Below are 14,949 nucleotides of genomic sequence, written 5' to 3'. Positions count from 1 at the left end.
CTTATGAAAGGAAGAAGAAGGCTACAAGTAGTATGATGGAGGTATTTAGCTTATGGGTGATGATATATGTCACCTGCTCAATTTTAGGGGTTTGAATTGTGAGAGGGTAGGGTTTTTTTATTGCAGCAAACTTACTTATAGTTCTACATGTGATGAATATGTTGTAGTCCAATTAGTATTAGAATTTCATCTCAACAATATATTTAACTTTTTAATGCAAATCTTTTTTCACATATTACTATGCAAGTTTTGTCATTTTTCATTATGATATGACTACTGTTCTACTAATATTTAGATTATTTATTTTTAGTTTTCAACAAATATTTTTTAAAGAGACTAATTCAAGATAAACAATATATTAAAGGGGCAAAAATATTTTGTAATAACTTTTAAAGTACATATTGCATGTGTAACGGTATTATTTAAAAAAAATTATTAATTACTTAATACTAATTTAATTGTAATAAATTTATGATATAAAAAGTGACATGTTTAATCTTACTAGAAATAATTGTTTTTAAATATTATCATTTAAAAATTATTTTTTGTTTAAATATATTAATTAATATCTACGAAAATATCTCTAGATATAAAATGAAGAATAAAAGTCTCATGGTATATCTATGATTTGAGGTTATAATGGGAAAGATTAGATAAATTCACATAAAAAACACTCTTAAAACGTTAAGTTATTAATTATTTCAATGTATACAATTGTTGTATTATAAATATATATATTAACATACATTTACTTGTAGTTTAGCAAGTTACACTTATATTTTTTTTAAGAATTAGAATTATATCTTACTGAAATGCTATTTTTAAAAAAACTTAGTATACCTACTTGGTTTTAGATGATCTATTTTAGCAAACCACAACATTTAATAAAAATGGATTTATAACTTAAATTAATTAATCACAATATTAGATTTTATATTAATATGCTTTTATACATTATAGAAATTAAACACTAAGTAATCAATTAATAAATAAAAATTGTTTAATTAATTGTGAGTGATTCAACATGTTGAAATTCAGAGTGGGCACGAGTTAGATTAGAATGAGATTAGGAAATACTTAAATCCAAACTTGTTAATATTAATCAATTTGAGTTGGATTGTTTTTTTAAGAAAATTGACAGCTCAAAAGTTCAGGTTAGGTCATCAAGTGAATTAAAAAATAGCAAAAATAATAAGTATAAAAAATAAAAATATAGAAAATATTTGATTATAATAAAATGAAAGAAAGTTAATAATTAATCTTATAAATTATAATTATATAATCACATAGTATAAAAATGATAGAATTACACAATATAAAAATATTTTTTAAAAAATAATATATGCAGATACTCAAAACTTTTGGCATCAAAATTGTAATTTTAAAATTCAAAACGTACTAATGATTCAAATATATATATATATATATATATATATATATATATATATATATATATATATATATATATATATATATATATATATATATATATATATATATATATATATATATATCTTCAAATTAATGGAATCATCGAATCAACTCGGACTTGCGTTCATCCTTGGTTAAAATGACTGACTTAATTAAAATATCAAATTAGTAAAAACATCCACTCTAATATATACTTTACAATTGCCAACGTAATGTTTTTTTCTCTATAATTTTGTATCTCTTATGCATGATTTGTTTTATAATCGATATTCATTAAAGGTATATCGTTTTTAAAGTAATTTTAATTAATTTATAAAACAAATACATCTTTTTCATATTATTCATTGTATCCATAAAAAAAAGTTTTGTTGATCGAAATGATGTGATAGCACTTGAAACATTATTAAACTTGAACTCTTTAAGGTAAAGTTTAAATTTTATGAAAGAAAAAAACTTATTAAATATGATTTGTTATTAGTAAATATTTTATGTCAATAGTAAAAAAAGACATTCATATTTCAAAGTTTTCTTAGTTTTAAATATATTTTTTAACTATCCATGAAGTCATTAAAGTATATAAATTAACTTATTATTTAAATATTCTTACATTAAATATTATAAAAATTATTAGTAGAGTAAATTTTATTTTCTTTACAAATATCCTCAACAATAAATAATGAAAAATATATTATATAAGAGAAGACTTCATCAACATAAATTATGTCATGTGAAATATTAGAAAAAATTATCAACAATACATTATCTTAAGTAATCAAATTTTGAATTTTTTGCTAAAGCATTTTTATTTCTAGTTCAAAAGTAAACTTCACATTCATTCGGGAATATAAGGAAAAAAGAACTAATTCATGCTAATTAAAAAATATTAATATTATTTAATTTTATTAATCCTGTTTAAATTTTTCTAAATTATCTTTTATCCGAACTTCATATCAATAATAAAAAGTGTTATTGAAAATACAATTTTAATAAATAAAATATATTTTATAAATAATTACATTAGCTAAAATTTATTTGTATTTAAAATCAACATACATGAATCTTTTTATATTTAAAATAAAATCGGGGAAGTACATATTATTTGAAGAAAAAATTAATAAATGACTATATTGACAAAATAATATTGAATTCAATTCTATCATGATTTTCTATGATATATTTATCAACTAATTTGTTCATTATCCCACGTAATTTGAAAAAGTAATAAACATGGTGATAATGTAAAAGATTAAAAAAAAAAAAGTGATATGTAGGGGTAACCTCTGGCACAGGAGCTGAGTCCTCTGACTCAAAAACTTTACCCATCCATTCCCCCCTTCTTAGTTCTGAGTTCTGACATGACATTCCCATCCAAACCCAACAAAGTTCTGTCCCCTCTCTCTCTCTCAGCATCATCATCCTGAAAGGTAAATTCTGTAATTTTATTTACATTCAGTAATTTCAGACAAAAGTTAAAAAAAAATTTAATAAAATTCTTCTTCCTCTTTATTTTATTTCCTTGTTTCCAGAATCGCAAGTGTTTTTTTTTTTATCTTGCAGTTCAAAGCAGCTTCGTTTTTCTCCTCTCTGTCTCTCAGGTAACATGTTTCTCCCTTACTATCATTCGCTTAATGAACTTTGGATTAAATATTTTCGATTTTGATCAATCTTCGAAACATTACGTTTTCTTCGTCTTCTCATTCGTCAAATTAGATTGAAAATTCTAGGGTTCTCTGCGGCTCACGCTTTTGTCGAATTTCGTTTGTGACTTTTTTTGCGGTGGAATGATCGTCAAAACACGGGTTACGGTAATGTGTTTGCATAGACGGAACGGAACGGAAGATGGCCATTACTTCGTAGAAATCTTTAATGCGATTTATGGGATCATAGTCTTCAATTTTAAGTTGCATTTTTAGCATACATGCTCGCAAGTGATGCATTTGATATGAATATGGTGTTCGTTTGATACGCTGTTATTCTTTGGATTTCTTTGAAAGTTTTAATGGATATGGAATTGTTGAATTGATATTTATCAGTTTTGCCCTAAGGAAGTATGTTGTTGTCAGGGTTAGGTTGTACTTGTATTATAGAATGAGTAGACCAACAACACGGAGTAAAAATAAAAGACAGAAACAAGGGGATGATGGCAATGGCACTAGTGAAATATGGAGGTACCAACAGATGTTCAGTTATTAGTTTGTGGAATGAAATGAAATTTGTTACTCCCAGCCTTTCAGTATGTTGATTGTTTTAATGTTTTTCTGTGTAGGAAAATTCATAATACAGGGGTGGTATCCAAGGATGACATGAATCAATTGTATATGATTTGGAAGCCAGTTTGTTCAGGCTGCCGTGTCAATACCAAAGATAACCCAAATTGCTTCTGTGCATTGGTTCCACCTCCAAATGGAGCCCGGAAGTCTGGCTTATGGCAAAAGATGTCAGATGTTGTTGAGAGTCTTGGCCATGACCCAACCAAGGATCTTCGAGCTTCTGCTGATTCTCCTGCAGGTCTCACAAATCTGGGAGCAACATGCTATGCCAACTGTATACTCCAGTGCTTGTACATGAATAAATCTTTCCGAGAAGGCATGTTTTCTGTAGAACGAGATGTTTTACAACAACACCCTGTGCTGGATCAGCTGGCTCGACTTTTTGTGCAGTTGCATATTAGTAAAATGGCTTTCATAGATTCTTCTCCATTTGTAAAAACACTGGAATTAGATAATGGAGTTCAGCAGGATAGCCATGAGTTCCTGACATTGCTTCTCTCTTTGCTTGAGCGTTGTCTGAGCCATTCCAAAGTGCCCAAGGCAACAACAATAGTTCAAGATCTTTTCCGAGGAAGTGTTTCTCATGTGACGACGTATGAATCATTGAATCTGAGCAACTTATTTACTAATCAACAATGACTTTTTCTTATAATATTACTAGTTTTTTAGCCCATTATATATTTGCTAGATATCGATGTTGTTAAATGGCAGCTTCATAGCCACCATGGCTGAATGGCATGCATTTTTTTCGCCAACCTCCATAGGCAATTTTGAAGGGAGGCACTATAGTAGTGCCATAGGCTGCAATGGCGTGAGTATATGGTTGAATTTTGGCCTTCCACCATCCACCATTGATAACACTGCTAAATATCCTATAGTTTTCTCTTTTAATTTGGACCCATCTCACTCCTTCCACCAAAAGTATTAAAATAAAAACCCAAAAAGCAATCATAAAATGTTGCTAACATGTCATGTGGCTGTTTGGTGAGTGTTGTTGAAGCTTTCCACAGAATGTGTATTCGAGTTTGTTTTCTCTGAGAGTATTTTTCATTTTCCTTTTATTATCTTGCATTGACATGGATGTTACATACTCTAATTCTTTGACTACTGTTTGTTGTTTGTAATATACTTTGTGATATTTAATTTTTTCACAACCAGTAAAAACTCAGAAGTAACTTGAGTTATTTATGTACATTTGATCTCAAATATTGTCTTCATATATTATACTTTCATGTTAAATGTATGTTTGACCAGTAGTGGCCATGTTTAAGAATTATGGCTTATGACTATGACTGTTACATATTTCTTATAATTTAGTGAATTATTATGCAGGTGCTCACAATGTGGAAGAGACTCTGAAGCTTCTTCCAAAATGGAAGATTTCTATGAATTGGAGTTGAATGTCAAAGGATTGAAAAGTTTAGATGAGAGCCTAGATGAATATCTCACTGCTGAAGAGCTTAATGGGGACAATCAATATTTTTGTGAGTCGTGTAAAACAAGAGTTGATGCTACTCGCAGCATCAAGCTGTGTACATTACCCAAAGTACTTAATTTTCAGCTTAAACGTTATGTCTTCCTTCCTAAGGTATATAAGTAATTTCCATCTTTTTTATTATTATTGTGAGCATTGTTCAACTAAGTAGAATTCATTTTTCATTCTTTTTTTCTGTTCCATTGTAATTTTTTTAGAGAGCAAGCCCTGGCACAAAGGTAACGTTGTGCCTTGGTGACCAATTGGTCATGGGTTTGAATTCGAAAACAGCCTCTTTGCATATGCAAGGGTAAGGCTGCATACAATAACCCTCACCCATACCTTCTCATTGTAAGGAGCCTTTGGCATTGGGGTATGTTAGTTTTTTTCTTATTGTAGTTTTTTATGCATATAAGAGGACACTGATTTGATAAAAAAAAGGAACAAGTATCAGACAAAGAATGATAAGGAATTTATCAAAGATAAATACCATATTAAAAAATTGGTGTAATGAAAAGTTATCTTTCTCTATGCATGTCTTCATCAGCCTTGTAAGGGAAGGTTATTCAGTAAAATGTTGATGATTTTATCCCTATGCAAATGACATATACAATTTCTGTACTTTTAGAAAACTAGAGTTCCTATCTAATGAAGTGCATCAGTGTTTAGAGAACTCACTCTTCTAAAATATTTTGTCCACATAGCAAAAAAACTCAGATCAATTTAATTAAATAAAAAAATCTCTCTGATGTGTGTATCACCATTTAAACCAAACATCCTATTCTAAAAGCTTTAAGAAAAGGAGAGCTGCAAGTACCTTGATTTGTTTTTGTTCTTAATATGCCTTTTTGTTCTTGGTTTCTTCTAGTAAGTTATCTTATCCACTTCTCAAATAAAATTTCTTCTTTATTAAAAAAGAAAAGAAAAGAGAGAAATTCTTGAATGGTCTTGACTTATATAAGATTATTTTAGAACGAAAGAACTTGGTCTCTATAAAAATTATCCCAAAATAAGATAAAATTATCTTTTAAGAAAAGTGTATTTACCTTTTCAAATCAACTAAGTTTTTTCTATGATAATTAGCCTTACAAAAAAATGTGAAAGACATTATTTTTTAATAATTCATATTAGATTTTAAACCGACTTCTCTAAAAGTTAAAAAATGAATATTTTTAATTAAACTATTGTGATAACCATCTAAATGGAGGTGTCAGTTTAAGTATCCAAACTGACAATTGACACTTAATGAGAATTGTCTGAGTCTGACACATGTCTAACATGCATCAGGGAGGTGTTGGTGTTTGAAATGTACCCAACACTGCGGCACTTCAAAAAGGAGAGCTGTCTTTGCTTCATAGTTAAAAAAATTATTTCTTCTTCTAAAGTTAAGCTGAAGGGTATTCAAAATGGTTGTTAGTGGCATTGAGAGTTGCATAGAGAGAAAAAAAATGTCCTTGGGAGGGGAGATTCATTCATAGTTGCTCACAGTTAACAAGAGATTCATTTACATTCAGATGAAGCATAACATATTCTGATCTCTCAAGGATAGGGAACGTAATTTACCATTTTTCTTTCTTAAAATAGTTGTTTTGTAAAGGTGGTTCTCTATATATGGTGTAAAGTTTGATTTTCTTTACCACTCATTTCTATTCAAATGGTCTTTATTTATCTTGTGTTGACAGACTACAACAAAGAAGAAAGTTACTTCTGCATTTTCATTTCCTGCTGAACTTGATATGCGGCATAGAATGTCTGAGTTGTCTCAGTTCAACTTGGTATATGACTTGTCAGCTGTACTGATTCACAAGGGAACTGGTGCTAATAGTGGCCATTACATTGCTCACATCAAGGATGTAAACACTGGGCAATGGTGGGAATTTGATGATGAGCATGTTACTAATTTGGGTTTTCATCCATTTGGTGAAGAGTCTTCAAGTTCTACTACTAAATCCATCAAGACTGATGCAATTCATTCTGATAATTCTGAAGCAATGGTAGCTGACAGTAATGGAAATGGTTTAAATGCTACTCATTCACTATCTTCACAAGTGGAGACATTTTTGTCTAGTGATGCGTACATGTTGATGTACCATCTTAAACAAACAAAAAATGTTGGTGAAAGTGGGGGTGTAATTTGTGGTGCTAACCATAAAGAAAGCGAGGGTGTTGTAGTTGCTGTGCAAAATGGTGTTCCTCTTCCATCTCATATTTATGATGAGATTCAAAGTTTCAATGCCTCATATGATGATGCTTGTCGGCGGTACAATAATAGGAAAGAGTTAGAATTGAGTCTTATTAGTGAGAGAAGACAGGAAGTTCGATCTGTTTTAGCTGAAGCTCCTGTTCAACCATTGGAGCAGCCATTTTATTGGATTTCTAGTGAATGGCTTCGTCAATGGGCAGACAACATTATTCCAATGTTAGTGTTTTTCCTTTCTGACAATTATTAGGGTAGGGTTAATTGATGTATTTTATAGGGTGCTTACGTTGCAATGTATATGCAGTCCTCTTGACAACACGCCGGTCCAATGCTCACATGGGAAAGTCCCAGTTTCAAAGGTTACCTCAATGAAGCGGTTGTCTGCTAAAGCATGGGATACATTGTTCTCCAAGGTAACTTTTTGTTACTCTGCTGTTACATATTTGTTTGGATTATTAATTGTCTACTCGTGCTATAATGCCATTGGGATTTGTTTAGGGGTCAAGATATGACAAGATATGAGAGTGGGATCGGAACAAATATGCTAAGGATAGGATAGAATAAGAGCATGATAAACTTTAAGCCTATCAAATGTTTGGTGCACATCAAATAACCATATAACATAATTGTGTTATCTGGTTCTGTATGTGACATGCACCAGATAATGACAATAACTCTTTCATTAAAACTACATATAATTTTCTAAAAATAACTTTTAATTTTTACAAATTATAATATCAACTAAATTATACAAAACTGTTTTTATTTATGTAGTTACTTAAAAATATAAAAAGTCTTATAAGATTTTCAAAATTATAATTATTCATATATTTTTCTTAAAAATATTTGAATATTTTAATTAACAATATATTTTAATTATTTAAAATTTACATGTCAAAGTTATTTAATTTATAAATAAATATATATATATATATATATATATATAAGATAATATGCTGAATACAAATTTTATATAATACTATATATACATATATAAATATATATATGTATATATATATATATATATATATATATATATTCAATTATTATATTTAATGCATATAATTGTAACTTTATATAGAGGGAGAGAAAGAAAACTATCCTATCTTGTTTTCTAACCCAGCACTATCCTCTCAGGATAAGAAATACATTGCACGGTTAACAATGATTATTTGTCTTGGGAGTGGATAAATTTGACCAGGAACTCTCTTTCAATCTATTTTTACATATTGCGTTGGACTATACTGGTAGGACAGATGAAAATAAAATTTATCTGATGTAGTGGAGACAAATCTAGTGTTCTATAAGTGAATAATAGAAGTTGAGGGAGTGGTTGTGTTGATCATGACCACATTTCTTCCTGGTGATGGAACAGAAACTTTCTGACAAATGCTTATGTGAGAAGAATGCTGTATACTTAACTGAATGAATTACAGTGTCTTATATAATTAACAGAATTATGAAGTCCATGCTCTGCTGAGAGATTTAGATAATGCTGATTTTCTTTTTTATGGTTTATTTGTATATCTACCCCAAATTCTTGATCCTATTACTACTTTGGCTCTGGTCATTTGCTGTTATAATATAAATGACACATGCCCTTTATTGACTTTTGAAATTCAGTATGGTGGAGGACCAGCATTGTCTCATGATAACCACTGTCGGGATTGCCTGATTCATGGGGCTATGACAGTGGTGTCAGCTGACACCTATCGGGATAGAAGAGAATCAATGAAGTCACTTGCACGGGATATTCTAGATGGAAACTGCCTAGATGGAAAGTATTACATATCCAGACCATGGTATGGTAACATTTTGTTTCATCTCATGCCATTCATGCTGCCACAGAAAGGGGATTGAAAGGGGGTGGGGTTGCACTGATGTTCTATTTCTTGTATTTTAAATCTGTAAATGTCTGGACTGGCTGAACGCTACCACCTGTTTTCATTAGCTCTAATTTTTCCTTAGCAATACTACAGAGAAAAACTAATGGCAAATTAGAGCTCAATAGTTTGTCTATAAACATAATTTACACAAAACATTGTGGCATCCTATGATCTTTGTAGCTGACATCAACTAGTAGGAAAAGGCTTGGTGATGATTGTTTATTCTTCACTATACTATTAAGATGGTTTTAAAGCAATGGTTTTACATCATTTCATGTTGAGGAACATGCTTTTGTAGGTTGCAGCAGTGGTGGAAAAGAAAAGTCCTTGATGCTCCATCTGAAGCTGATGCTGGACCAACAGCAGCCATTAGTTGTCCACATGGTCAATTGATGCCAGAGCAAGCTCCTGGTGCTAAGCGGGTGCTTATTCCTGAGATCTTTTGGCTCTTCTTATATGAAGATGCTGTTTCTGTAAAGCCTGATGATCCTTTGGGTGGCCCAACTTTTTCTTCAGATTCTGATGAGTGTTCCCAATGCAGTAATGAATTATCTGAAGTAGCATGCTTGGAGGACTCCTTGAGGTTTTATCATTCATTCATTGCTACTAACAGAGCTTATGTAGACAAATTTTAAAGTGACCTCTGTCTTCATGCTGCAGATTAGTTAAACAAAAACAACGTCAGAATCATGAGAAATTATTCCAGGCTAAAAGTTTGCAACTTTCTCTGCACAGCAAGTATTTCTTGGTGCCTTTGTCATGGATTTCAAAATGGAGAAATTACATTAGTCCAACCCTGAAGAATTCAGATAAACCTGAAACCTTAGATGGGGTAATTGACTCACTGTTGTGTGAAAAGGTACATTGTTTACTTCGCCTTTATAATCTGTCATATTTTGCATCTTTATTTTCCACTGTATGCATTTAGTTTGCTTTAGTTACTACTTAATATGATTTTGATTCGTGTTTAGTTAAATTTGAGAAAAAATTCTCTGTGCAACTGTTATGAGTAGAAGATTTGTTGCTAAAAGGTATCCTATCCAGCATGTGATAGGGACTTTAGTAGCAGAGATTAATCTTCTCAACTGGCAGAGTGATTGGGTCTACACATTGATAACCTTTTCATTCTTTCTAATTAAATCCTTAGGAAATTCTGATGTTGAATTTTGTGTTTTTGTTTTGCATCAGCACTCACGGCTAATTGAAAGACCTCCTGAATTGGTTTTCAGACGTGGTGCTATAATCCAGAGGGAATCTTCTGTAAGTTAAAAAAACACAGATTATTTTCTGTAATTGGGTTAAGCAATCTTATGTTTATTTGCGCAAACTAAATTCACTTAATTTAGTATGCTTTGAATCCCTTTAAATATTTAAACAAGTAAATTATGATTTCTTCTCATCCATTTGTTTCTTTCTCCTTTTTCAAATTTCAATGGGAGGAGTAGTTTTAGTTACTTAATTTCTTGCCCATATCTTTCTTCCATCACTTTTATGGATTCTAGGCAGGTGGCTTAACCATTGTATCTGAGAATGATTGGAAATGCTTCTGTGAAGAATGGGGCGGTATTGAGACCAAAGGAATATCAGCAACAATTGATCATGTTAATGATTCAGAGAATGTATTGACTGGATCCAGTGAAGAGATGCAAGTATGCAAGGATCAGTTGAGCACAGCAGATAAAATGAATTTTGAAAATGGGACTGGACAAAATTTAATTAAGACTTGTCCTGAGGTAATCCAAAACTCTGCCTTAGTTGGTTATGCTATGTTGCTGCCCCCCATCCTCCATTTCTTGCACTTTAGTCTTTTAGAAAATAAATCTTAGTTTCAGATTTCCATACAAATACTGTACTTTAGATTTGAAAGCTGTTTGCTTGGTTTTCTTATTTTCCCTCTGCACCTCTTAGGTCCTTTCATTATATTGATATCATTTTGGTTCCTTGGATGTTGCTGAATGAATGCATTCCATGTGAAAAAGAGGGATTCTCAATTTGTGCATCTAAGTCAACTGGCAAAATATTCTTGAGTTAATAATGTAACTGAAGCTTGAAAGATGCCTATATTTTATTCAGATGACTGAATATTATGTCCCCCTCTTCTACATTCTCTCCCACAATTCTATAATCCACTTGTAATTTGCATTTTTTGTGTTTAGTTTAGTTCATTCTGATATTCTTGTGCAAAATTATCTTTCTTTTATTAGATAATATACTTTAACCCTTGTTTGAACTTTGAACTATAAATTTTTTCCTCTCAATATGCAGGTTTGTGAAAGTTGCATCGGAGAAAGGGAGAGCTGTGAGCTAATGCAGAAGCTTAACTATTGCAATGAGGACATATGTGTAATTCTTGTTCGTGGTAAGGAGGTACCCAGATCAATATTGGAGGCTTCAAAGGGATTCGTTGAAACAGATCGGCGAGTTTCAAAACGTTCCCGCAAGTCTAAAAATGGGAATTCAATTAGTCTAAAAGTTTCTGCTTCAACATCTTTATATCAGCTGAAAATGATGATATGGGAATCCTTTGGGGTAAGTCTAGTCTATGTTGTATGCATGTACTTTAATTCAGTTTAAATGTTGTAAGTAAGCACATGTTAAAAATATTAAATAGCTAAGGAGTTTCCCTAACACTTAAGCTCTCGTGTATATTATTGTATACATTGAATGGTTTGTCACCAAAGCCTTAAGTCACGCAATTAAAGTTTCAGTACAAGTTAGTATTGAGTTTCAGCAAGGAAAATTGGAACACCAGTAAAATTTAAAGAGTAAAGTATGTTTCTTGTCCCTGAAAAATTAGGCAATTGTGATTGTTTGAATGATTATTTTTTTATTTGATAATTGATTTTATGGAAAAACATGTTTGTAGTCCCTTCCAAGATGTATTTTTGTAGACTGGGAATCAAATGAGATTTTTTTATAGGTACTAAATCAAAATTGTCTAATTTTTCAGGGAAGAAAACATATTTAAGCTAAATTTGTCTTTGTTTGGGTCTCCAAACTTGTCTGTTTGAGTAAAAGTGTAGGATCTCATTTCTATGTGAAGGAAGAACTGACTTCAATGGATTGAAAATATTTTGGGTGGTGTCACTATCACCTTTAGTAGTTTTAGATTAAAAGTATCACTGGTATTGATTCTCCCGTGTAATTCCAATGATGTTCTTGTTTAAGGAGGTAGAAAATGAAAAGGTGGAAAGTTGGGATGGGCATGAAATGTATAGAGAGACGGAAAGGTTTTCATTTCCACTCATAGTTGTTTGGAAAAGGGTGGAAAACCGTTTTCAACTCATACTATATTAAATGGCAAAAACTGTATGAAGACTATGAAGTATATACAAATTGTACTTTTCTGTGTGCTATGCAAGTGTGAAGAGATTTTTTTTTTCCTTTTAAATTTTCCATTCAACAAACACTCCCTAAATGTAGAATTATAAGATGGAGATAATAGTAGTTGTAATTCAGTTGAGCTTTTGACATGAAATGGGTGAACATGTTGGTTGCTTCCTTTTGTCATAAGACTGTAAGAGAACATTAGCTAGGCATTATCATGATAGGTTATACACATGAAATCAATGAATTGCTATAAAAGATATAACAGCTTCATGTCTGAATTTTTGTTCATGAATCTTATCAGTGATAGTTTTCCTCCCAGGTTGTCAAGGAAAACCAGATACTACATAAAGGTGATAGGATAATTGTTGGCGATGATGAATGTGCTACCCTCGCAGATGTGAACATATTTGCTGGAGATCAGATTATAGTGAGGGACTCTGAGATCCATGAAAATCGAGATATTGCTGGTAAGCTATTTGATAGTTCAATAGTGGCAATGTGGTTTGCCATCCTATTATGTTATTGCAAATAATCTTTTTTATCTTCTTAAAGTGGAAATTTTAGATACATAAAAGTCAGAAAAGAATTATATTCATCTTTCGCAGATGAGCTTTGTGATGATAAAATGGATCTGCAGCATACCGAGGAAGGGTTCCGGGGAACACTTCTCACAGCAAATGTTTCATCCCAGGTTGTTTAAGAACTGCACTTTCAGTAGCTGATATATCTCTGCAACATCTTTTTGTTAGTGTATATATATCTAAAAGAAAAATCAGTTGAATGTAGTCCGGTTCAACACCGCCATGTAAATTCATGTACCTGGTGCTTTTTCTCCTCCAAAGCCAAGATAGAGGCAAATTTTGGAATGTAATTAATAATTATCTACTAGTAACTCGTGGAACACAAGTGTTCCTTAAAAGACAAGTTAAAGTCTAGAATGAGGAGCGGAAAACAATTTGGAAAAGTGGATATTTCTGTATGAAGCGAACATTGTGAGAAAAAAAAAATCATATATTATTTTGTTCTAGTTTACTTATTATGAGTACATCTCAGTTATCATGAAGTCCATATATTTTCGAGAGAACTAAAATTGCCGAATCATATTTCTCTGTTTTTCAGTAAGTTACACCAATTAAAATAGAAATCTCGTGTTGTATACAAAGTAGCTAGTCTTTTTTACTCTTGCATGTAATACCATATATATTAGAATCACGAAAACTTTTTTTTTTGGTCAACCAGGCACGTTTGGCTAATACTGATTGTTGCTATTTGGCCATCAATAGTCGTTGCAAGTTATGGCGTGTATTAATGGTCTTTTATTTCCGTTTAGATTTATACAGTGATTAGTTTTAGTGTAATTTTCAAGTTATTGTTAAATTATCATTTTAAGATTTGTAAGACATAATAATAATAATAAAAATAATCAGACCAGCGATCAAGTAGAGTAGAAGGATAAAATGGATATGGAGTAAATTTAATTATTTTGTCATTGTATTACAATAGAATGATCCTGTGTTGTTCTTGCAGTTGCAGGGGTATTGAACTGTTAAAAAGTTTCTAAATACAATGTTTATGACTTCATGAATTATAGGAGCCTCCACCGAACCATGAATCCCAGCCAGAATCTACTGGATCTTAAACTCCTGCTAGTACGTGAGCTATCAATTTGCATATCCTTTATTTATGATATCCCCATATACAATCATAACTTGGATCATTAATTATAATGTTGCAAACAGTAACATGATCACTAGCAATGGAAGCAGTAGATCAGGACCGGATTCAGCGCTTGAAATGACACTGCACAACCACATCGCCCATCTAATTTAGATGATGTGAAGTAACCAAAGACCCTTTGTATGCGATAAGCTTAAGAAAATTGTGTATTTTTGCTTTTTGCAGACAGTCGAGTATCCACGATTGCTTTAAATTTTATCCAATTCTTCTTGCATCATCATATTCATCTTGTTGTAATTATAACCAGGTGTTAGTGAACATTTGTGAGAAAAGTATAAATGTTATTGAGTGAAAAGTACGTCGAGTCATTTGTAGAAGTTTAAGTGATCTAGATCAACTAACTAGAAACAAAGCAACTAACTATCAACTTCTAATAGCCCTCTGCAGTGTTAGTTACAAGGTGAGAAAGTACAAAAAATATCTCAGCTTTGGTTTGGAGGCAATTTATCTCGTAATTAATCGAAGCCACACTTAGTTCTTGGATGTACTGTAGAAGTCATCCCAAGAATTATTTAATCAATGGAATACCATATCTCCTTAGGCACTCTCCATATTATCAAAAGTAAATCATTTGCCTTACGAAGTTCCCTTTAAAAATTATGTTTCGGATTTAGTACAATA

At 31.4% G+C, this 14,949-nt stretch overlaps 1 protein-coding gene across 6 annotated transcripts; it reads left to right on the top strand.

The window, feature by feature from the left end:
- The first annotated feature begins 2,709 nt into the window (after positions 1 to 2,709).
- LOC100782778 (ubiquitin carboxyl-terminal hydrolase 26) lies at positions 2,710 to 14,548 on the top strand. Of its 6 annotated transcripts, none has more exons than XM_006578130.4 (17): positions 2,710 to 2,855; positions 2,958 to 3,026; positions 3,501 to 3,599; positions 3,698 to 4,294; positions 5,034 to 5,289; positions 6,858 to 7,594; positions 7,680 to 7,788; positions 8,999 to 9,177; positions 9,560 to 9,844; positions 9,922 to 10,120; positions 10,450 to 10,521; positions 10,764 to 10,994; positions 11,527 to 11,790; positions 12,911 to 13,058; positions 13,197 to 13,282; positions 14,183 to 14,240; positions 14,331 to 14,548. In XM_006578130.4, exons 3-16 carry the CDS (start codon positions 3,520 to 3,522, stop codon positions 14,228 to 14,230), a joined length of 3,291 nt encoding a protein of 1,096 aa, XP_006578193.1. In that variant the 5' UTR covers positions 2,710 to 2,855; positions 2,958 to 3,026; positions 3,501 to 3,519; the 3' UTR covers positions 14,231 to 14,240; positions 14,331 to 14,548. The 6 variants fall into 6 exon arrangements, 4 of the variants coding, with proteins under 4 accessions (XP_006578193.1, XP_006578192.1, XP_014630008.1 ...); XR_413808.4 differs by having other exon boundaries at positions 2,711 to 2,855; positions 3,495 to 3,599; positions 14,119 to 14,240; XM_006578129.4 differs by having other exon boundaries at positions 2,711 to 2,855; positions 3,495 to 3,599.
- The last annotated feature ends 401 nt before the right edge of the window (positions 14,549 to 14,949 follow it).

The sequence above is a fragment of the Glycine max genome, chromosome 4, assembly GCF_000004515.6.
Source record: "Glycine max cultivar Williams 82 chromosome 4, Glycine_max_v4.0, whole genome shotgun sequence".
Lineage (NCBI taxonomy): Eukaryota > Viridiplantae > Streptophyta > Magnoliopsida > Fabales > Fabaceae > Glycine > Glycine max.
This window is presented reverse-complemented; position numbering and strand designations above follow the sequence as displayed.